This window comes from Arvicola amphibius, chromosome 1 (genome assembly GCF_903992535.2).
Source record: "Arvicola amphibius chromosome 1, mArvAmp1.2, whole genome shotgun sequence".
In the NCBI taxonomy this organism is placed as follows: Eukaryota; Metazoa; Chordata; class Mammalia; order Rodentia; family Cricetidae; genus Arvicola; species Arvicola amphibius.
Window position 1 is genome coordinate 115,374,290 of NC_052047.1, and position 25,448 is coordinate 115,399,737.

Consider the following 25,448-nt stretch of genomic DNA (forward strand, 5'->3'; position numbering starts at 1 on the left):
TCTTTAAGATGGAACATATTGCTTTACATATATTTTCAATATTATTTGTCTTTATTTGAAGAATAATATATGTTCATGGTGGGAATAATAATATGCACATAAAATTTAAAACAATTACCATCAATATAGAAAAACATATATGCCTAACATACATAATGTATATCTATCTAATAAAGTGAGATTATACTACACTGATTATGATATTATTTTGTTACGTCTGGATTCTAAACACATGATAGTCACTGAGTGTCTTACCTGCTGGCTCACAAAAGAATTAAAAGAGAATGATAAAGAAATGGCTTACAGACGGATACTCTGTGGTTGAGAGGTAAAATAATCCATCAGAAAAAGTCTTCTGAGAAGTGCCAATTTAAAGATAAGCAAACTCAAATTCAAGAAGGTTAATAATTGTCCAAACTCTTCAGTTAATAAACAATGAGGTCAAGACTAGAACTAAAGTGTGTTACTCCAAATTTTTTTCCGTTTTCTCTATAGTGTTGCCTCAGCTGCCTCAGGAATAAAATGGATTTGCCTAGGACAAGCTGGGTAAAGTTATGACAGGAGGAACAAACGAGCACGTTTTGAAGTCGGTAAAGCACAACCCGGAACTCTGGAGACAGTGACGGCGTCTTCACAGCCAACACCGCCGTCACGCTCTCACACAACGCACTCATTCAATAGTCAACACTTCTGTGTTCGAAAAATATGAGGGTTATCGCCAGAGCTGAACTTTTTGAACATTTTAAAGAGAAGGGTTTCACAGAGAGTTCTGAAACCCAAAAACAAATGCTTTACCATTTAAACTAGTGTAAGACTATATAATAAAATTAACATAAAATTGTACTTTTAGACACACCATCAAAAATAATGGTGTTATGAATTAAATTCTATTATTTGAAATGTATATTCACTTATTTTTTTGAAAAGATTTATTTATTTTTAGTTCATGTGTATGGTTGTTTTGCCTGCATATACGTCTGTGTACCACATATGTGTCCAGTAGGAATGGACACCAGATGAGGACAGCCAATCCCTGTAATGAGCTACAGACGGCCGTAAGACATCATGTGGGTGTTGGAAATCAACCCAGGTCCTCTGGTAGAGCAGTCGATACTCTTAACCATTGAACCATCTTTCAAGCTCTTCAATTTTATTTTTAAAATACTGATCACTTAGAATGTTGGTTTTGTTTTGTTTTGTTTTTTACTAGAAGCAGGATGTATCCTGAAGTTCAAATTTGGTTTCAAATTAAAACTTAATTTCTGATGTTACCTAGTGTCTTAACAATGGCACCAAAGCAGAGTTTTTGAAATATAAACAAAGTGTCAAAAGTCACTTCTATCTTAGCATGCAAAACCTAAACTTAATTTTGATTATGATCTAGAATACATGTGAGGAGTGGAAGCAAACAGCTGCTGTGGTAGAGGAGCCCGACAACAATTCACAAGAAAGGTAACCAACACAGTTGAGTAACTCTTCCTGCTTCTTACCAAGTACACTCTGCTCTCTTCTAGTCCGTTACCTCTGTCCTATTTTATAAAGTCATGGCAAGGTTTTATAGTCAGCATATACTAGCTGTCTTTTATTTTCAAAATGATTATAAAAGAATTTTACTAACTTCAATAAAACACCGACAGTCACTATTAACATATGACACTTTCACAACAATTTTCAAAACAAGCTCATGAAAAAGTCGAATTAAAATTACATCTGTAACATATGTAATTCAAATGTTAATAAGTATCTGTACTTACCTTAAATTTTCATTGAATCTTACAGTAGCTGCACAGTGGAATATGATATTGGTGGATTCTATAATGACCTCCTTATCTTCTTCACTGAGAGCGAGTTTAGGTTGGGTGAGTTCACTGTTGATTGGTATAATTTTCTCTCTAAAATCTGGATTTTCATCTCTCAACCTGTCAAAAAGCTATCAAATAGAAATATATTTATTCTAGGATAGTGTTTTCCACTTCCCAAAATCTATTTTAAAGACTGTTTAATTTTATGTGTATGCATCTATACACCCGAGTGCAGTACCCACAGAGGCCAGAAGAGGATGTGGTATCCCTGGAGTTAGGAGTTACAGAAAGTTCTTGGAGGAAATGACACTGAATCAGAGACCTGAAGGATCAACAGAACATGTAGGCACACAGGGGAGTGATGGGGACAAAGTGAGAGAGAGAAGACCCTGAAATTTCAATGCAAAAGCGTGTTCTTGCACAGGATGAAAAAACATACATTTTAGAAAGAAACATCCACTGGATTTGGCTAGTGTGTGGTTTTGTTTGGTTGTTGCATACTTGAAATATCAATCATAACAGTAGTTGAGGCCTTATTAGAAAATTTGGTCTAGCATAAAAGAAAGCTGTTTTCTTCTCCTCACTCTAGTTCATTGCCATACTGCAGGAACTTAGCAATTTTTCCGCAGTTTTCTTTTTGGGGGTGGGGATACTGAAACAATATATATATATACACTATGCATCTAATTGAATGCTTCACGAATTTCATACACAAGCATATACCTTTGTCCCCTTCCACATTTACCTTGCCACTAAGGATTTCTTCCACACGCTCTTGCGGTGTCTGTCCAGCTTTCTGTCTCACCAAAACATAGACTGAATTCACCTTAGGACAAGATCTCAGCAACTTTTCCAGAAGCACCTTCCCTAAGAAACCAGTAGCTCCTGTGAGGAGGATATTCTTGCCTTCATAGTATTCTGGGATTGAAACCATTTTGTCTATGAGAGAAACATGACAACACAAACAGTTTAATGAATGTATGCTCAATCTTATTTTAAAACCTCTTAATTTCCACATTAGTATTTTAAAAGACTGGCAAAAATCAAAATTAAATATTGACAATTATAATACAGAGGAAGCAAGAATGGACTGCAGCTTCTCAAGACCTTGTTCTTTCCTGGATCACCTCAGAAAAATCACTCACCTTTTCAGGCCCCAGGTTTCTTTAGTATAGTTGTATTTAAAAGATCTCTAAAACATTACATTAAGAACGCAAATATTCATTAAACCTCTGTTAAACCTTAATACAACTGAATAATGGTTCTCTCTTCCCAAAGATTTAAATTCTGAATGGAGGTCAGCAGACTCAAAAACTTGAATAACACTGCCAGGTGTCACAGTCACCTGTCATCAGCCACCTAAATGGGAAGAGAAAACATCAAATCCTTTCTTCTACACACTCATGACAATAAGCAAAAAAGGGGGGGGGGATAAAGAAAAGAAAAGGAAAGAGAGAAAAAAGAGAAAGGGTGAAAAAATATACAAGAAAACTGGCAAGGGATGAATGATGTGAGTACAGGAAGATCTATGAAATATGTTACTACACGAGACTACACTATATTGAAATCTAAGCTCGATGCTACTTAGAAATCCATACACATAGCATGAAATATTAACACATGCCTGAAGACATGCAATGCAATCAGAGAAGAAAAAAGCTTCAATACTACTTAAGTCATTTAACTGGAAAGTCTAATAAATGTATGTGTTTATGTTCAAGGTTCTCATAATTTATAAGTGTTCTATAAAAATCTGAAGATGTAAGCCACCTTTCCTAGACAAGTATGACAACTAATCCTCAAAAGAGCTTTTCTTTACAGAAAATGGAGAACATCGCAGAAAACAACTGTACCCAATGCAGAGATCAAATTATAGGGAGCCCAGCCTACGAGGCACATTTACATCACAGCTCCTGCATGCATGGCTCAAGGAACATCACTGAAAGGGAATGAAAAGATTTTAAAAACCAGAATACCAGTAAGTAAGCCATGAAATAATCTCTTCTATAAATGGCTACAAAACAAGACCAAAATAATAAAAGTATCAATGGACAAGATAATATTAAAAGGAGAAAATTTAGAGATCTCACCCCTAGACAAAGAACTACAGGCAACTTCTTATTGATGGAAGAAGAATTAGCCTCTCTCCCTTATTGGTTGCCCAAAGCAGATTGCTCAGCCTTGAAGCCATATACACAAAAACAACAATGGACTCAACAGTTTACATTTATTTCTGCATACACATACATACATATATGAATGTATGTAACAAATACAATCAAAGAAAAAGAGGCTATCAAATTGTGAGTTGTGTGGCATGGGAGACACTTGAGAGGGGGTAGCTGGGAGAGGCTGGAGGGAAGAAATGGAGGGGAAAGCGGTGTCATTTCTATTTCAATTAAAGATATTTTTTTAAAAATCTAGTAACATGAATAAGCAAAAATGGGGGAGAGGAATAAAGCAGAATAATTTCTTAGAACAGATGAGAATGAACTGATAGAGAGACCATGACAGAAGAAGAAAAGTACTCTAAGGTCAGAGCTGTATTTAACATCTCACCACTGAAACCCAGGAGAAAACACCAAACTTGAGATCAAGAAGCTGGATTAGAATATGAGGTCATCGAGGTAATCAAAAACATGCACACAGAACAGCAGAATTACTCCTGACAGAATCATTTCCTGAATAAATATTGGCTCCAGCCTTAAAATTTATATATACTTGAAGCGAGCATCACAGCTGAGTGCTTAGGACACAACTAAAATAGGCTAAGTTTTAGGGTGCACCAAACATCCTTAAGAAGGTGGGGAAGCCGGGTGGTGGTGGTGCATGCCTTTAATCCCAGCACTCGGGAGGCAGAGGCAGGCGGATCTCTGAGTTCGAGGCCAGCCTGGTCTACAAGAGCTAGTTCCAGGACAGGCTCTAGAAACTACAGGGAAACCCTGTCTCGAAAAACAAAACAAAAAAAGAAGGTGGGGAAATCAGGGGATCTTCAGGAAGGGAACAAAAACAAAAACCCTTGAAGTATATTCCAGGAACCTCTCAACCAGTAATCCCATTTCAGGAAAAATTCTTGGGAAAAAGATATCTTCAAAATCAAAGTCAAAAGCAGCTACCAAAACAAACTGCCTAGTTCTTCACAATCCAACTACAAAGATAATGAAAACATCAAGAAAACATTGAGGTCTTATAAATACCCTTTAAGCCATTTATAAATATTCTTCAAACCATTTATAAGAATATTCAATCTACATAATCATGATCCTGAAAGTCAAAGGTAACTTAACAAAAATACCAACAAGATATTGGTCAAGGAGGCCTCCCAAACAATACAGGCTCTTTGCCACTCTTGTTGGTTACCCATCAGAACTACTTAATAAGATCCTATTGCTGAAGACAACATACATTGGTTGCAAGGTGTAAAGAATCAAGCTGGAACAGGTTGGAAGTTTCTCCCCTTCTAGGAAGCTTTCATTGTGCCTGAAGGTACTATGAAGTCTGCTGGAGGAGTAAAGGCATCAACAGTCTTACTTAGCCATGAACCCTACAATCTACAATCCCAACCTGCCAAGCAAGATATGCTTACCTATGCAATGGTGCACGGCTGTTATGGGAGTAACCAACTGTTCTCTTACTGTATCTGAGGCCTAATCCACAACAGAGAATTCATACCTGGTACTGTAACTTGATCTAAAACTCCATGGCCATAAAGGTCTTAGGCCCTAAAGGGGACACTTACTATTGTTATTTAGGTAATTTATATACTACAGCACCAAGCTATTCTCTAAATATCCTACATTTATATCCAGATAAATGCTATTCTAAGACTCAGAAAAACTCTTTGCAATGTACAGTAGTGTATGCAGAGACCAATGACTGCTCAAGGTACTAAGAGTAAGTGACAGCTAAGTGCTTAGGACATTTATACCACTCCTTCCAAGACCCAGGAAATTTGAAGGAAAAGGGACAATTAGAATTTAAGAAGTTGAAGACAGGCAGGATTGCTGAAATGTCTTCTAGGCATGCCACAGCCAATGTAGTCATCATGTCAAACAACTATGACTATCTGCAATAGGTCTTAAGAAGATGGGGCCTATCAACAGTCAATCATAGATCAAGGAGTCCATGAGACCCTATTCCTCCCTGCTGAATTACTAGCTATGAATGGATTCCAGAGGAAGGGGCAGTTTTGACTTCAGTTGTGTACCCCACTAAGAAACTCATCAAGTGCTGATGGATAGGGTCATAGTCACAGACAGACCCTGTTAAACTCTATAGATCTTTAAAAAAATGAAAGGGAATAGGGGTAGAAAGGAGATAAGGAATTACAGCAATCACACTGCCCTTTCTATACACACTGCCCTTTCTACATATGTGAAGCTATGAAAGAACAAATTCAGAAAAGGTTTAAAAATACTGCATCTACAAAATAATTACTACAAAAAAAAAAAACAAAGATCTTTGAAAATCAGTAATTCACATAAAGGTAGAAAACCAAGAAATAACCAACAAAGAATTAATTAGTGAAGGAGTTTAACAAGCTGTGAACAAACAGCTACCACACTGCACTCCTGAGAACGTCACAGGACTATCATTCCTTCCTGGAAAGAGTGAAGACTCCTAGCAACTACAAGTTTCTCCAAGTAACATTGTATTCTCTGACTCAAAAGTTTTGGGGAAAAAAAACAAATTAAAAGTCTAACAAAGTGCTGAGTATCAAGTACTACCACTGCTTTCAAGGAATTCACTGAGGTTTACTTGACAAAAGTGTTTCTTAATAGCTGTTTTTTTAAAAAAATATTTTCATTTAAAATTGTATTAAGATAAACTCACCACAAAGCTACTTAAGACATATTCTTAACTAATAAATCAAATCCAGACTCTGCCACTTAAGCTAAAGCTACTACTAATCTGAACCTGTTTTTATTTGTAGAAGAACATGCAGGTCTTATGGGCAAACAGAGCCTAAAGCGACCACAAATGAAGAATAGAGGATGCCAAAGATATCAACTTACATACAAAGTAAACTTCTTTTAACTATATTCACTAAACAGATATCCTAGTATTAATGGAAAGGTAATATGTTAATAGTTTTGGAAACTTGGTTAAGTGATTAAAATTAAGGTACCTCATTTTTAACTTTTTAAACTCTTAGGGTTTTCCAATAAGTAAGTACAAAAGCACAAAAATATACCACTTAAAAAACAAGCTGATTTTTTTATTGTCAAGAAAACAAATCCCCTTGCCCTGTGATAAATCTTTGAAAAAAAACTAAATTAAAAATTTAAATATGTTATGATGGCTAATTTCAACTTTCAAATTGATTGGATTGAAAAAAACAAAGGCATTAAGAAAGCACTCATCCAACTGAGACTGCAGGACATTTCCAGAGTTTTAAGCAAAGAAAAGAAGAATCACCTTGACTATGGATAGCACAATTCCATGGGCTAGGGTCAGGGATTGAGTAATACCTTCTGATATTATTTCCCATAAGTTTCCATCAAGGTTTGTTTCTTTCCTTTCTTCTTTGCTAAATTCACTAAGAACACATGTATGAACAGAATCAAATTTGAGCCAGTGTCTTTTAACTCAACTCCACAGTTACAGAAAGCATAAAAATTTTCTACGTGCCTTTCAGAGAGATAAACATATCAATCATGGAAATAACTGAGCACATAACACCAGAAGTTCGGAGGAAATGGAAACTCTGGAGTGGGTTATTTTAAAGTTCCTATTCAGTTCTTAAGTGAACTACTCAACTACAGCAGGAAAAACATATCCTTCATGTCAGGCCATCCTGCCATATACTGAGCACGTCGAACAGACAAGAACCTGCTTTATAAAGAGATGGATGTGAAATAAAGTTAATTCTGTATGAGTAATCCTTTAAAACTTCAAATTGTTCCACATACAAAGCTGACAGGCCAAAATGCAGCCGTGTAAAAACTGCTAATTGGTTCAGGTAATTTCACTTTACCAAGATCTCCCTGAGCACCAATTTCAAAGACAGCCAACCACAGAAAATACAAAGAAATTCACTGTCAAACTTAGAGCTGGAGTTGGAAAATCACCAATCAATTTTAATGAAAATACATCATACTTGGCCAAGAAGTAAGCATATACCTAACATCAGAATATTTATTTTCCTGTCCCACCAAACATGACTTACTTAAAGACTTTACGTAGTCAAACTCAGTCCCTGGAATACTAGTAACAAAAACCCCAGGACAGTGGAGGAAAACAGATCAAGGTACAAGAAGCTCTGAGATCTTGCTCAAGTGTAATAAGTTCAAACACATTTTTACATGTAATCAAGTAAACCCCTTGTGGATCAATAAATTTTGAAAATGAGTTGACTTAAATGCCTTTGAAAAACAGCAAGTTATGACTATGAATAAACTGCACAGCCACAGCTTCTTGGCTGTACCCTGTCCCAAGTTTCTCCATTTAGGTACCAATGTAAATGTGAATAACCCAGTATATTATTAATACAAATAAAAAACTACCACCATATTATCGGGAGAAGCAGGCACATTAAACTTACCAAGACATACTAGAGCAAGAAAAACAATTTCTCTGTGCAAAGTAAATAATCAGCAAATGTTGGAGAGAAATGAATGAAGCAAAAACAAGAGACACAGACTGCAGCATGGCACACCAAGTCATCACTTTCTCAAGGTCTAAGCATGCTGCCCTCCAGCCTCTGCCCAGATCACCGGGCAACAAACTCCTGACTGTCCTTGTACTCAGCTCAGCACACTCCTCTGGTCATTAACAATGCCCCAATTGACACTATTCACCTTTGTATCAATTGGTTCCTGGGTCGAATACTGGCCTCCTGAATTTAATCTACACTTGTTTGGCTCCTTTATATTCTTCAACCTTTTACAACAGTCTGTAAACTGAATATTATTTGAATTGTAATGTGCAATTTTAATATTGTACTAGTAATCAACATCAAACTATAACAAATAGTTTAACAACTCCAAGAGTTGAAATTTCAAATGAAACCAGGAATACTGGTGAAGTTAAGCTGATAAAATTTACATGACTTGCAAACTTCACATTCAACACACTTCTTACTGTGAAAAGACAACAAGCCACTGTTTGTGTTACTGCCATAGCTCATTCACCAGCAACTAGCATGGTCAGCAGGACTCTGTTCGTCAAAGACTGAATCCAGTGAATACAAATTACTGGCAAAATAAATGAAAATATTTGAAAAATTTCAAGCAAATTAAGTCACTGGGTGATACAGGCAAAACTAGTACTCACTACATACTTTTGAACTAATAAGCAAGTTTTTAAGTAAGCATTAAATTTATAGTGTAATCGTTAAGCCTCAGAAAAGATATCACTAAAGACTATTTATTGGTAGAATAATGCAATCTGTGCATGTATATATGCTCACTTCTTTGTCTGGGGAAAGAAATTAATGATTTTTAGCAGAACCAGACCTTTATCAAGTATCTGAAAGTTCGAAGAAACAAACCACTTACTGGCTGACAATAATTCACAAGCCCTCAAATATTCTTAAGAGCTCTGGTCCTACTCTCAGCTACTCTAATAGATAGAATGCATACATGTAGGTCCTTCAACCCACACTATTCTGAAACTTTTAAACACAGAAAGGGAGATAAACCATAATAGTACTTGTATAGTAAAACTGGGTGTGACTTTGGAAAGCTTCCTGGCAGTGTTAAGGAACACATAAACATATGCTGGCACGAAGACTTGAACAATAAATATTATATTTATGAAATTATTCAGTCTCAGGCATTTCATTATAGCAATGTAACATGGACTAAGCAGCTATAGAGAATAAACAAAATGGCAGGACTACGTTGTAATAAAACTTTTTAAAAATCCTTAAAACTGGCTCCTCTGTGCATTCAATATACAAACACATTAGTCAAAGCTCACTAGTAGAGACAGTTGAGTAAACAAATGGACAAAGAAGAAAATATTTCTATTCTCATTGGTATTTTCTCACTCTCTCATTCCGTCCCTCCCTCCCTCTCTGGAGAGAAACCAGAAAGTCACCACTTACAGGCCATGGTTTGCCAAGCTCTGTCCTAAACAATAATTTCTAGTATTTCACAAGCATTAAGAAAAATGAAGCATGAGTGAGAAAGGCACCAGAGTTCAAAACTGCAGTCCAGGAATGCTCTACTAACACAGGAAGAACACCGTTAACAAGGTCAGTGACTAGAGTTGCACAGCATTAAGCCAGGCACGGCTCTGCCCACACTTATTTCACACTTCCAGTCTCTAGAACCTTGACAAATTTCCAACGAAATAAAGAGCAAACTCTGTGAAAACTTGGTAACCATCACCGTAAGAAACTGATAAAAGGTCAAACATCATAGTGACTACAACTAAGGCCCCGAGCAAAAGGCCTTCCAAAGATGATGCTTAAGCTTCATGTCATGATAAATATGCACTCTTCCCAATACACAGGAAGACAGCTACAGTTACAAAACAATACTTTAAATACTTACAGTTGGAGTAGCTTTTCAAATGAGCACAGTAAAGAACAGCAGAAAAAAAGTTTTACATAGCAAAGTTGAAAGATCAAAAGAAAGTAAATGTTAGAAACATGGAATATATTATTGAGGAATATATTATTGGCATCTGTATGTCACCTAATCTCAGTACACAGCCGCAGATTCAGAAAAAGTTAAGTTCTGGTTTTATATCACTATTTAACAAAGTAATTTATAACAACCACTAATTCTCTCACAATTTTTTCAGCTCAGGAATTTAGAAAAGGTTCCTCAAAGCAACTGCAGGTAAACAGCCCAGGTTCTTGAACATAAGAGTATCATCACTGCCTTTCCCAAAAAGGTAGCGCGGTTCATTTACAGCACAGTAACCTCAGGTTAGATTGCTCTCAAAGCTGTTGATCTCCTCACAACCAGGATTATACTATCTAGGCAGAAGCTCTCTCACTCTTTCTGACAGTCTTGAAGTCACCAGAGTATAACTCTCTATTGACAAGTGACTTGAAGACAGTCCAAATTCAAAACATAAGCACTACCTCAGGATGTAGTCTAATGGTTTTTGAATGCTGGAATTGTGCTTCCAAGTTGTCACTGTGGCTTGGGATCCCCTCATCCAACTTGGCTAAGGTTTTTTTTTTTTTGTAGTTCAATGTATAAGAAAAGAGATGAAGAGCAAGTGTCACACTCCCTGTAGTACCACCTTCACCACACACTACCTTTAATACTACAGCTTAGGAGATGCAGGTATAGCTAGGTTAGCAGGTGAGTGAGTACTTGCGTAGAATGCACAGTCTACATTGAGTACAGCATAGCCACAAACTCGTCTTTCCCAGGGACATGACAGCCACTATAAACTAAGTCAAGCACTCACAAAGCAAACTAAGTGTGGTACCCACAAACCAAAATAATCCTAGGCTCAATGCAAAAAGAACAGAATCTGTCCAAGAGGAGTTTATCTGGAAATTCTTGTGGCCTCTGTTAGAAAGATAGGGGCTCCCACCTCTCAATCGGGCCAATAATACCTTGCCTTCGTTGTTCAAGGAGTCTCTGGGTCCCTTCCTCAGCCACCAAATCTGTCAAAGGACAAAATTAGAACAATCTGTTTTTGCTTTTCAGTGATGGAGATTAGCCCCAGTGCCTTGCAACATACAGTTTAACAGACCATAATTGACTTTATTTTCTATTCTATAATCAAATAGCATTTCATTCCATAAGACAAACAAGAATTCCAAGGAATTTGGAACTTACTAGATTTTGTTGTTTATTCTTTTCTCCCTCTCTCCCTCTCCCCTTATCACTGAAAAGCCCTGCTATGTAAACCAGGCAGGCTTTGCATTCAAGATTCTCCTGCCTCCATCTCCTAAATGCTAAGATTATAGTGTACACCATCATGTCTGGCTTAAAAGGTTGGTTTTATATGCCAAAACAAATAGATAAAAAGGCCAAAGAAAGAAAAAACAAAACAAAAGGTAGGCCACATTACAGTCAACCTAAAGTCACTTTCCTTGTGAAGTATCAGGTTTAGAACACAAAAATAACTGGTTAATATCAGATTTTTGAAGGTTATCTTTTTTAGATTAAGAAAGAGGGAACTTTATTATCATACCAAATGAAACTAACCTGTATGGGAGGTTTCACTGTTGTTGCTATAATCCTAATATCCCAGGAAGTCAAAAATCAACTGAGAGTTTCAGCTTGGTGATACACAACTTTTACACGAATGACTCCATCTTTATTTATTCAGGGTATATTAGGGACTAGCATAGGAACCTTACTACAGTGACTTCCTGTAGTTTTATTTACCAAATAATTGGTGTATTGTAGCGGCCAGAGTTCAACCTCAGGTGTCATTCCTAAGGAACCATCCACTTTGCTTTATGAGACAGCATCACATTAGCCTGGAACTCAATGAGTAGGCTAGGCTGTGTACTCAATGAGTCCCAAGGATAAGCCCATCTCCACCTCCCTAGTGCTGGGATAAAAAGTGCATGAAACTTGGCTTTTTATGGGTTCTGGAAATCAAACTCAGGTTCTCCTAATTAAGTGGTAAGTACTTCACCAACTGAGCCATCTCCCTCCCTGGGTCCCTGCAGTGATATTTTGTTTGTAATCTAACAAGTAAAATTGCCTAAGAGTGCAGAGCTATGCCACTAGTTAGCAATAGAGGCCTGGCAGTGGTGGCACACACCTTTAATCCCAGCATTCGGGAGACAGAGACAAAGGGATCTCTTTGAGTTCAAGGCCATGAATCTGTCTAAAACAGAAACAGAGCCCATGCAAAGGTGATCCCAGCATTTGGGATCACACGTCTTTAATCCCAGCACAAGAGAGGTGGAGACACCAGTGATATGGCTGGGTGGAAAGAGAATATAAGGTGGGAGGAGACGGGAGCTCAGATGCAGTCTGGGGATGCAGTCTGAGGATTCAGTCTGAGATGTAGTCTGAGGTTTCATAGAGACAGCATTCAGTCTGAAGACTCATAGAGACAGAATCTCACCCTTTCAGTCCAAGCATTGGTAGAGGTCAGAACTCTCCAGTAGCTGGCTGTTTTACTTCTCTGATCCTTCAGCTTTCACCCCTAATAACTGACTCCAAGTATTTATTATTAAGACCAATTAGAATTTGTGCTACAGGTCCCCTTTACCATATATTATTTTGCTAGCAAAACTTTTTAAAGTGTGGTCCCATGGGCCTCATATTTTCAAACTTCTATAGTCACACACACACACACCCCCCAAGTAATCCAACTTATTGAATAATGGCATTTCCCATTTCAATTAACAGGGAACTTTAACTAGATTGCCATATTTGGAGTTGATAACCTTTTAGCCAAAACAAGACAATTCACTTCAATGAGACTATAAAGGAGCCTTTACATACGACTTTCAGAGTCTCATTTGAAGGCACATTGAAAGACAAAGGTCTAGCTAGTAACTACAAAAAAGTAACAAACTTACTAATGACAAAATTGTATATTTATTATATACAACATGTTTTGAAACACATGTACACTGTGAATGTAATTTATACATAGTCTTTTCACTAACAAAGTATAAATTCCTGTGAAAGGAAGCTATACACAACAAACAATCAAAAAGCAAACTCAAATGTACAAACTATGTTCACACAGCAAAGAACAGTGAGTTCTTTTCTCAAAAATTAAAGCTTATCAGGCAGTTTTCCACAGACAAAAGAACAGCTCTAGCATCTTGGATAACATTTTTTTCAATAAAAGATGCTAGTGTCCAACTCTGTTGTAAGCATCCATTGAAGTAGATATAATAGCCACTCTGTTTGCCTACACAGCACTGATATAGCAATATCTGTATTCTACACCCCTAATATCTAAGGTACTTGGTAGTAAGGAATCTCAATGGTCCATTAGATTAGTTCTTGGGCTACTACATGACCATTTTGTACACCAATGTCCTTCTATAAGCACAGCACTTTCACAAGAACTAAAATGCTTCTAGGATCTTACTATCCGGAAAATTTTTAGATGCTGAGACCCTGTATCAATAATAAAAGAATTAATTTATACTACACCAGAGAGTAAGTATCAATTTTATGGCACTAAAATAATATGCTTACAAAAATTGCAAATTTTTCAATATTATCCATTTTCTTTTGCTCCTATTTGTAAATTTAAGGCCTACACTGGTAATTGTTACAAAACCTACAGAAAAAGGCTGTGTTCCTGGCTATACAGTATGGTTAAAAAAAAATAGGAAGTAAGTAAGTAGAAAGAAATCTCCAAATATAAAATGCAAACAAGTCCTAATAATGAGTTTAGTCACCGAATGAGTGGGAAAGTGGGGATCATTTTTACCACTTGGAAAAACATACTCAATTCCATTTCAGGGAGAGAATCCTTCGAAGAAACTTGCCCATTAAGTCAGTCACATGTAATTTTATTTTAGATAAACTATTTTATAGACAAATGACTGGGCTGTATTTATTCCTTACCTTAATAAAAATGTTTCCATATTAAGAATTTTTTATCTTAATATTTTTAGTCTACGAGAAATAAAAGCGTTTGATACACAAGGTATACTAATAAAGGTATACTAATACTTTGTGTTACCAAAGATGAAGCTTTCCAACCTTGCCAAGTCTACAAAAAAATAAAATATTCTCTTTTGCTTAAAAAGTCATGAAGATTGTATACTGTCCACAACTTATTTCATGATTAATATTTTTAAAATACTGAGCTTAAATTGATTTTTAAAAAAATGTACACTTTAACCCTAAACATTACATGCAGACTACATGACCCCAAACTGAGTCAAATTAATAATCATGTATCTTGTACAATCTAACTAAAGTATACCAAATTCTATTCACAAAGTTAAAATTTCAAAACATGGTGACAAAATTGTATTCTGCAAATACATTCATAACTGCAAACAGCTATGACTCATTATGATTATCACATCGAAAGACTTGTATGTAACCTTAAAGCAGGAAACTGCTCTCACTCCCTGCCTCAGAGGTATACTATACTTTTCTTACATTACTTTCTTCAGAAGGCTTCTGAATCTGTGGTTAAGGTTAAACCTAAAAACAAGGAAGTTTTGTTGGGAAATGGGTTTCAGAAACTGCAAACCGTATCCAATCAGATTAGTGAAAGCACATTAGCATTACAAAGGCTATGAGACGTCCAGAAGTAAAGATACTAAGTGAACTTCAAACCAGGCCCTTTACAAATTTCCCAGTCCACCCAGGGAAACAATGCTCACTAAAAGCTTGTGATCACCAGATCAGCCATCTAAGTAATACTTCTCTCTTTAAAAATGGGACAAGTCTCTGCATACAAATCACTTAAGAAAGAAAACACAATTGTCCTTTGATCCATAAGGCTACATATGAATAAATGCTAAACGAACATTATCAAAATATATGACAGACTTATATCTGTATTCAAGAACTAAGTCTGGTTACTGCAACTAGCAATGTTACCACATTTGATTCTCAGAGGTTATTATAACAGTAATTTTCAAGAAATACTATTGCTAGTTAAATCATGCCGTCTTTACCTACTCATGGGTTTTGATTGTCAAGCTTGTTTTTTTAATTGAAAAGAAAATCACCAATAGTTTAGGTTCGCTACCAATTTAGTTGTAGGTATTTTTAAACTCCTACAATTTCATCGTTGATTTCTAACTAATCAAGACTTCCATTTTTATAATTCAATTAGGAGCTACCCATATTCCTAATGAAAATCTCCCCCAAAATACACTTGTATCCTGGTAATGGCTATTATTCCACTAGAAAGTTCACATTTAAAAGCTTCAGAGGCACTGTTATGAATTCTTTCAGATTACAGGAAAGTGAATCCTCACATGGTCAGGGATTTCTCTGGCCACAGCAAGCAAAAGTGGTAAAGAATTCAGAATCAGGGCCAGCTGTGTAACATCTGCACTCAGATGCCAATGATCCTTCTGATCTTTAGTTCTGAGTGAGAAGGAATACTTTCATGGATGTCTTTAAAGGACTAAATCCTGTAATCTCTTCTCAAAAGTCAGTATCTTTTAAGACATATCATGCAACTAAAAGCTATCAGGCTTTGGGTATATACCCAAAGGATGCTCAATCGTACCACAAGGATATATGCTCAACTATGTTCATAGCAGCATTATTTGTAACAGCCAGAACCTGGAAACAACCTAAAAGCCCCTCGACCAAAGAATGGATAAGGAAAATGTGGTACATTTACACAACAGAGCACTACACAGCGGTAAAATTAATGACATCTTGAAATCTGCAGGCAAATGGATGGAGCTAGAAAACATCATATTGAGTGAGGTAACACAGACCCAAAAAGACAAATATATGTACTCACTCATAAGTGGTTTTTAGACATAAAGCAAAGAAAACCAGCCTGAAAATCACAACCCCAGAGAACCCAGACTACACTGAGGACCCTAAGAGAGGCATACATGGATCTAATCTACATGGGAAGTAGAAAAGGACAAGATCTCTGAGTAAACTGGGAGTATGGGGACCATAGAAGAGGGTTGAAGGAGAGGGGAGAGAAAGAGAGGGGAGTAGAGAAAAATTTATAGTTCAATAAAATCAATAATTTAAAAAAAGCTATCAGGCAAGGACTGGCCAAGAACTGTGAAAAAGTCACAAGGGTAATAATGTCTAGTGACTTTCTGAATTTCCAGTATGTTTTCAGCTGTCAAACTGAATTCAGGTACCTGGCAGCCTACTTTAAATAAGCCTTGGAACCGTTACAATACTAAAAATGCAGCAGAAAAAAATTGAGAATACAAAAACGCAGAGATTTTTGTGGTCAAATTATTAGTCATAGAGCTAAAACATACTGTTCTATATATACTGAGACCCATAATGAAAAGACAGTCAAAATTTTTAGAACTGTGTGTGTATGAATGTGGGTGCACGCATGTCGTGGCCCATGTGTTGTGGTCAGGGGATAACCTTCTAGAGTCACTTCCCTCACAAAGCTACTGTTCCTGAAAGACCTGCCTGTGTCTGCCGCTGACTGCATTAGAAGTTCTGATATTACAGATGTGCATTATCCCATGAGTTCCAGGGATCAAACTCCGGTCACATCCTGCACAACAAACATTTTTACTAAGCCATCTTCCTGGCGTTAGTCAAAATTTTAAAAAGCACAAAAGATTTAACAAGAATCAGAGTAATCAATTGCTACACTACAGGGACTACAACAACCGTGCTTGGGCAAGTTAATTAACATCTCTGGTTTCTTGTTCAATTCACTGAAAATCCAGATTGCTTATCATCATCTAGCTCACAAAGTCTATTTCTAACTACTATTCATTAGAATACACTGTTTCCTAGTCTTATATTTGCTATTTAGGGAATTATTAACTTTAAAAGGTCACCAAGGTTATCACTTTAAACTCATTCACCTACTATTTACCATCTTCAGTCTATCAAATGCCCCACTATCAGCTAATTTACCTGCTTCCTCTCTGAGAATTGTGCTTATGCTAATAACCAAATATTATTATGACCTATATTTTAAATGCAATCCACAGTTTTATAAAAACTGTTTGCATGTTTCTAAGAAACCTATAAAAAAAACCACTCTTCAAACTAAGGGGATGATGAGCGATTATGGGCCTCAGGGTTTCACTGACAATCAATCCATCGGCCGCAAAGCCCATATTACTTGTAGGGCTATGTCAACCCACATGTGAGTTTCAAAATAACAGGTTTTCCTTTTCCTCTTCAGACCTTATTATTTAAGTCAAGGTAATCTAAAGAACTTTCTGGTGCTGCAAGAAAAATAAAAGGTATTTATGCATTCTACTGTGTCCACCTTCTGTTCATTCAAGCAGATGCAGCCCTACATGATGCACATAAAACACTAAAGTACAGTCTACATAAAACCAATCTCAAAAAAACCCAACTAAACAAAAACCTGGCTATGAGCGGGGTGGTGGTGGTGCACACCTTTAATCCAAGCACTCAGTAGGTAGCAGCAGGAGGATCTCTGAATGTTTGAGGTAGTCTGGTCTATAGAGCAAGTTCCAGGACAGCCAGGGCTATACAGAGAAACCTGCCTTGAAAACAAACAAACAAACAAAAAGCCCACCTGGCTATAGTTTAATTTCTCCCCCAAGAATTCAGTGGGTCGACTTTTTAAGCAAGTATTTTCATGATAAACTTTATAATTTTGTAATCCCTATTAAATCACTTACTTGTAAAGGTAAACACGACATAAAATAGAACAGAGTTGAGTTTTCACAGTATCTTTCTGCCTACACATTAAAGAATGAATTATTAGCTAGAACTACAGTTCAGGGGTAAAACACCAAGTATGAACAAAGCTCTGGATTCAATCTCTAACACTGCACAAAGGGGCAGTCGATATTAAGCCAGGATCCACAGACCTCAAAGGGTTTTGTTACTAAGCTCTGAGAGCCATGCTGGGGTCCACTGAGCTACAGCTACAGCCTAGCCTCTGAAAGTTTTAAGAAAGCACTAAAGTTATACAAAAAGCTAAATGAAGGTTTTCTTCTAAGGAGACAAGACAAATCTTTATGAAGATGTTCAGGTTTATAAAACTTAAGAACTTCTGCATTCTAGGAAATAATATTTTTAGAATAGTTCACAAGATGACATGATATAAATTTCCCCAGTTCAAAGATATCTCATGATTCTCTAAGTCCACATTTCTAAGAATTCCATGAACTACAGAAATGGCACACACCCACACTTTAGCCAAAGTACATCGATTATTACATGTTGGCATACAATATTTATAAGATACCGGCACTTTTTAATGGGAATGTGCCAAATAATCCACCAGGGACAAATATACATTCATAAAACATTGTGCCTTAATTTCTAGTACAACAAATGGCTTTTTCCAAGAACTGATGCAAGATCCTCATTATGCCCATGATACCTTGTATGGGTCTAAAAGATAAAGACATACTGATTAAGATACAATTGAAACCAACGTTAGATTTTTCTATCTATATGCATAAATTTGTGCAAGTTCCTTCACCATACCACCTACTAGTTCTTCTCTTTCCACATATCTAAATTCTACTTCATTTCAAAAGAGTTCAACTCACTACCTGTTTAAAGTACACAGCCCACCACTGCTACATTGTTTCCAGTGCACATATTCAGTCTCCCTCCTAACAGTCTACCTGCCCCATGGCACCTTACTGTGTCTGATTTCTATTGCACAATACCATAGAAAACAGAAGTTTCAAAAAATACTTCAGATGAAAAACATTTCTATTCCACTTTGATTAACATTAGGCTGTGTGGCAGTTTAGTTCTTTAATTTGCTTTGAAGTTGTGGGGAAGTATATGGAGGTACAAGCTAGGAAGCAATATGGCCCAGAAGTACATAACTTTTAAAGCTGGTGGATAAGTAAGAGAAGGCTTCTTAAAGACAGGCCCATGAGATTTTCTTTTGTACATTTGTTAAGAACAGAGCAGATCTAGTTTGGCTAAACACTTAATGGTTAGGCAAAAGTAACTTCAGCCTTATTTTTCAAGACAGGGTCACACTGTATAGCTCTGGCTGTCCTGGAACTCACGATGTAGAACAGGCTGGCCTCAAATCACAGAGATCTGCCTAGGCGCCTTTGCCTCCCAAGTTCTGGGATCCAGCTAACTTCAACATTTTTATTGTTGTTATTTATGGTCTGGGAACTGAACTCTGGGCATTGCAGGCAATGCTAAGTACTTTTTCTGCCACTAAGCTACAATGCTGGCAGGTTTTCAACAGCTTTAACATACATGCATACATATTACTAATATGTTTTTATTAGCTCAGATAAGAGGCAACATCCATCCATTGCTTTATGAACAATTTAATGAGTATATGCTCTGTAAGAGAGCCTATCTCAGTAAATGTAAGATAGCAAAAAGAATATAATTAAGAACACAACCATATCCTTAGGAATCCATGACAAAATGACAGAAGGGAAGAAAGGGAGATCAAAAAGGGAAAACGAGGTAAAAAGCAACCGTAGTTTTTAAGGTTCTACTCCCTGTCACCAGAAACAGATGAGGAAACTAAACTCAGAGACGGGAAGTGACTTGTCTACAGTTAAACATGAAATCGCTAACAATGACAAAATTAAAACTCAAACCTGCTAATTTCAATTTTCTGCATTATGACACATTCTGAATCATATTAACTAAATAAAATGAGCAATAATTTAAAGGAAAGTAAATAAATGATAAATAAGGAAAGGCTAGGAAGAAAATGCAAATTCTAAAACCATTACACATTAAAAACTACATGCATCTAATTCATCCACCATACTTCCTCAATTCTCAGGGATATTTGGCTTTAAGATACAGTATCCACTCCTAACATTTTAGAGATATACTATCAAATATATTGTCTTTTCAAAAATACTGAAATACTGAAACATGCATCTCTAAAACAGGAAAATGTAATCTAACAGACCCTGTAAGAAACAAACTCACTACTATTTATTTAGAGGTAGGTTCACAGGGCACAAACATCTACAGCAGGAATTTAGTATGGTGGCATTTATCTTTAGTCTCAGCACTCAGGAAGCAAGACTATCACTGTGCGTCAAGACCAATCTGGTCTAGCTAGAGAATTCCAAGACAACCAGGTCTTGGAATTAGATCCTATCTCAAAGAAAGTGGAGGAGGGGACTGAGACCTATTTTCTAATGTATCAAGTAGCTATTAAATATTGGAGGCTATATGACACTTTTTTCAATTAGAGATATTAATATATAAATAAGTCCTTATCTGTCTGAATTTCAGAAACAAATCATAGGTTTGGGGATTTTTTTTTGTTTGTTTTTCTCAGATAAGATCATGCTATGCAATCCAGGCTGGCCTCAAATTCAAGAATCCTCCTGCCTCTGCCTCCCAAGTGCTGCAATTACAGACACATGACAGTATGCCCCACCAAAGTAAGGACTATGTCCTAATTCTGTCACTTAGCTGTCTAACTTAAGTTCTCTGAGACTCAGTCTCCTTATTTATAAAATGCAGCACATACATAAAAAAAGTAGTCGTGATCATTTAATTAAGGAACATAATACAGTGTCTAGGTGAAAGAGAAATCACATTACACTTAGTCCACAATTTCTACAGTCCGAATGGAAGTTAATGCTCCCTCTTCATTTATGAGATTGGACTCAATCTGCACTGACCCTTGGGGAAATCCTCCTAGTTTGTTTGGGAATAACTACTTGATAAACAAAGAGCTATTTTCTTAATATGTTTTCTTTGAATTGGGAATACAAGAGTGAAGTGTGTGTGTGCGTGTGTGTGCATGTGAGTGTTATACATGTGTGTGCTTCTGCATATGGAAGCCAGAGGTTGACATGAGATATTTTCCTCAATTGCTTCTCGTATATTTTTGAGACAAGTCTCTGATTTGACTAGATTAGTAAACCAGCACTGTCTCCCCTCCCCAGTGCTAAGATTACAGGCATGTTATGTCAGTTCTTCTGTGGGTGCTGGAAATCCAAACTAAGATCTTCATGCTTACACAGCAAACACTTTACCGAGTGAGCCATCTCCCAAGTGCCAACAGTGAATTTTTAACTGCTTAAGAAGATGAATTAAATATAAATGTAGCATTTTTACACTGTTTACTGAAGTGAAACTTTTAAGTCTGTATCAAACCCACCAAAGAGAGGGACAAGGGAACTATGTGTGGGAAGGAAGGATTTAAGAAACAGTTAACACGACCCTTCTATGAGTGGTTCATTGTTTTGTTTTTAGAAAGAGCTTAGGTGAGTTTATTGAGAGAAGGGAAAGGGTTAGAAGAAAGGAGGGGCGGGGCAGAGACCTGCTTGCCTCTTCCAGAAGTGGAAGAAGTTCTTTTCTTAAACTCTAAGAAAATAAATGTTCAGGAAAGTCAGGACCCTATCTCTACCACTCAAGGTGCTTTAATAACCTAGTCCTATGGCTTTAGTAAATGCCATCTTTTAGGACATTCCATTTCAATTCACAACAAATCAGTCATTTTCTGTAGAACGAATAATAAAACCCAGAGACGATATTGGGGTTCGACCTGAAGATCAGGAAAGCAAAGTAGCCAAGCCACTAGAGAGCTCTTACCTCTATGAAATTTTCAGACTGAAAAAGAGCGAGTTCCTGTCTCATCCCACCTTATATTCCTCTCTAGTGCTGGGATTAAAGGCATGCATCTCCACTGCCCAGCATCTATGGCTAACTAGTGTGGCTGTTGGGATTAAAGGTGTGTGCCACCGCTGCCTGGCCTGTATGGCTGACTAGTGTGACTGCTTTGCCCTGATCTTCAGGCAAGCTTTATTTATTAAAACACAAATAATATACCACTATAATTTCCAACATGAGAACAGGTCTTCCAAAATAGCTCACATGGAACAGATATCAAATAAGATCATCTCTGCTTTCACTCCAAGCTTAGACCTACATATTCCCTATTGCCCTGTTTCTATTAAATGGTTGTTATCCCTTAATGATAAATATAATACTCATTTTTATTTGGAAAAAGTACAAGCATTTTTAAGACACTCAGTACATTTAAGTCAAAGAATAAAGCATTATAAGGGGTTCTGCTATAATTTTTCCCCAGAAAGTGATGACAGCTGTAACTACACTAAATATTTAAATTAAGTACCCGCCACTAAGCATGACTGTTGGCCCAAATCACAATTCAATTCAGCAATCTTGAGATCACATTCACATTTCTTTTTTCCTTATTTTCTTTGGTTTCTTTTTAGTCATTGTTCTTCTGAGTCTTCTTTCTAAAAAGTCAACTCTAGGCGTCTCTAAACAGCTAAACAGCATAGTCCTCAGTATCTACAAAATCTCTCCGAGCAATCTTTTTCCTTCTTTATTGACTTCTTTTATAACAAGTTTCTTCTATAAGAGGCTCAGATCTGACCTTTGGCTGATAAGTTAAGAATCTCCAGCATTTACCAGTGCCTGGCATCAAGCAAATGCTCAACAATGTTTACTAACTGATTCTGTCAATCCTGACTTGCCATGTAATAGCTGGTGTGACTTGTGATAGGCAAGATAAATCTGTCTGAACCTCCCCCTCACCTACAATCCAAAGATGATACTTGGAAAGCTCAACAGTTTCTGGCACCAAGTAGCAACTAATAAATTTGGCTATTTCTAGCTATCAAAAAAATATTTTGGGGCACTGTACATTACTGCTCATCTTCAGTCCAACTATTCTGTTTCCTTTCAAACCATCATATAGAACCACTACTTATCAACCAAGCTTTAAGAGGAGGCTTAGCTGATGACTGCATACCTAATCCTTCATTTAGATTTATCTGTAATTTGCCTTAGAAACCATTTTCATTTGTGTGGTTCTTTTGGTCCACAGTTGCTTACACTTCATCCAAACTACTGGATTGTAATCACCCTTGTGTCTAATAACCATAAACCAACTTGTGCAAATGATCAAAATTCACCTTTCTCAAGAAACTTGCCCTGCTTAACCTGACTTGAACTGCTTCTCTGCTTACAGGTAACTGCACACTTGGGCACTAGGTTCCAATAAGGATAAAACATGACTACAGTGAGTGTGTTACCCACAAACACCTTCTGCGTCCTGAAGAATGATCCAGTAGCTAAAATTCTATACTAGTCTGGTCAACAAGGAAACATCTATAACTCCTCTCTTGAATTCTGCCCTTGACATGATAACTCCTCGAAGGCCTTTTTCCTGCCCTCTAGTAGAAATTATCCCTCCCACTTAAATCCACTGGAAATGTGGTCCCTTCTTCTCTGCCTCCTAACTCTGCCTGCACCATACAAACAAGAGCCATAAAAGCTTCAAAGAAGAAGGCAGTAACAATAACTCACATATACTAATGTCTTTCTCAAATGAAAAGAATTTATTATTTAACTACAAAACTTCTCAAAATTGAAAGTAACTACCCAACAAACATAATACAAGTTCCACTACATTAAAGATTGCTCATTCAAGACTGCACACTATATTTATGCATTAATCCTCATTTTTGTTTCTATAAGAGACCTTGCACCATTTTATGTGATATTACACATACCCAACAAGATAACTGAATCATCAAATGTTGCTCTTAAAATTTTCCTTTTTCATATAAAGAATTAAACAATGCCCCAATCAAAAATAATACTTAATACCCATTATTCTGAGATAGGTAAGTTTGTGTGAGCTGTGACAAAACACTCGGATCATCAGGGGGACAGGACAAAGATCAGACTCGGTAGCAAAACTGTGTTCCGCCCTTCCTAAGTACTGCGTGGAAGGGCAGTCATGTTAAGGCACTCGCTCCCTCAACTCAGTTCTGACTCCACTATTCACAAAAGATCCCCACCCTTGAGCAAGCACACAGAAAGCCACCTTGACTGCACCCTGTGTACTTTCCAAGAAGCCAAATAACACCTTCTATCCAAACATCCTCCATTCATCCCTACCCTAAAATCTCTCACCCCTCGGCCACCTTCCGGTTTCTGTGTGCCTTTTTACACTCCACATGCCCAGTCCCCATTGGTCCAGAGACCTTAACCTTCAAACCCCAAACCAGATCTCCATCTCTCAGCCGATTTCCCCTCCACCCCATCGATGCCTACTTTTCAGGGGCCAATCCCACTCCGGACCAGGGGCCTCTCACTGGACTCCCTCTCCCGAGCATCACTTTCTTCCTCCTCAACCCGGAATCTCTCAATCCCAGGCCGCCACCCTCCTCCGTTAACTCCGCGCCCCACCGTGGCCGCCTCTGCGCGGCCTCACCCCCGCAGGCGGCGCCCCCGCCTCCCGGGGCTGCAGGCCAGGGCCCTCTCCGCTCCCTCGCCGCGGCCCCGGCTGTCGGGAGGGCGGCGGCCCGGCCACGCCGCGCAGGGACCGTCCCGGCAGAGGCGGCGCCCCCGCCTCCAGGCGGCCGCAGCGGGGCGGGGGCGGGGCGGCTCGCAGGCCCCACCTCAGCGCAGCCCGGCCGGGGACGCCCGCAAAACGGCGGCCGGGCTCGGAGGGGCCGCGGCCGAGCCTGCGACTGAGCCCGTGCTTCTCACCTCGATGCGGAAGCTCGGGCCTCGCTCTCCCCTCAGCGATGGCTACGCCACCGTCGCGCTCTCCTCACTCGCTTTTCACCGCCCCCGACCGGCCGCCGAAGAGCGGACAGACAGCGGCGCGCCCATTGGCTGCGGCCGCTCTGGCGTCAGCGGGTCCCGACCGCGCCTCGGGGTCTGATTGGCTGGCGCGGCGCCTCTTTTCCAAGTCTGCTCCTGATTGGCTCTCGCGCACACCCTTCCCGGGAGAACCGCTCACCTTCCACTCTTCTTCAGCTTCCCACCCCCAAGCCAGGTTCCCCCCCCCCTCCCGGGGCCTGACGGCCATTGGGGGAACGGAGAGAGGCCGGTGGGTGGGCGGCTGGGCCGTGTGGTGGGGGGGAAAGCGCAGCCAATGGGAGCTCGCCGCACATCCCGGCTCAGCAGCGCCGCCCCCGGCCACCCGCGATCCGGAGGGTCGCGCCCTATGCCACGCCCGACTACCCTGGCAGGGGAGCCCGGCCCGCGCGAAAGGTGCGGGGTCGGCAGCGGGCGCGAGAGCCCGCCCAGCAGCCCTTGCGGCGTGCTTGGGTTCTGCCACCGTGGACCCTGGCGCGCCCCAGGTGGCTCTTGCTACCCATGCCATAGCTGG

At 38.5% G+C, this 25,448-nt stretch overlaps 1 protein-coding gene across 2 annotated transcripts in view; it reads right to left on the reverse strand.

Annotated features, from left to right (window-relative positions):
* Far1 (fatty acyl-CoA reductase 1) overlaps window positions 1–24,924 on the reverse strand; it is a 49,950-nt gene extending 25,026 nt beyond the window's left edge. The window contains exons 1-4 of one of the 2 annotated variants that reach the window (XM_038310479.1): window positions 24,821–24,924; window positions 11,329–11,379; window positions 2,548–2,741; window positions 1,755–1,930 (exon numbers count right to left, since the gene is read on the reverse strand). In XM_038310479.1, coding sequence (XP_038166407.1) covers window positions 1,755–1,930; window positions 2,548–2,736 — 365 coding nt within the window. In that variant the 5' untranslated portion in view covers window positions 2,737–2,741; window positions 11,329–11,379; window positions 24,821–24,924. The remainder of the gene's footprint in view (window positions 1–1,754; window positions 1,931–2,547; window positions 2,742–11,328; window positions 11,380–24,820) is intronic. The other variant, XM_038310488.1, reaches the window with a different exon arrangement.
* Between the last annotated feature and the right edge of the window lie 524 nt (window positions 24,925–25,448).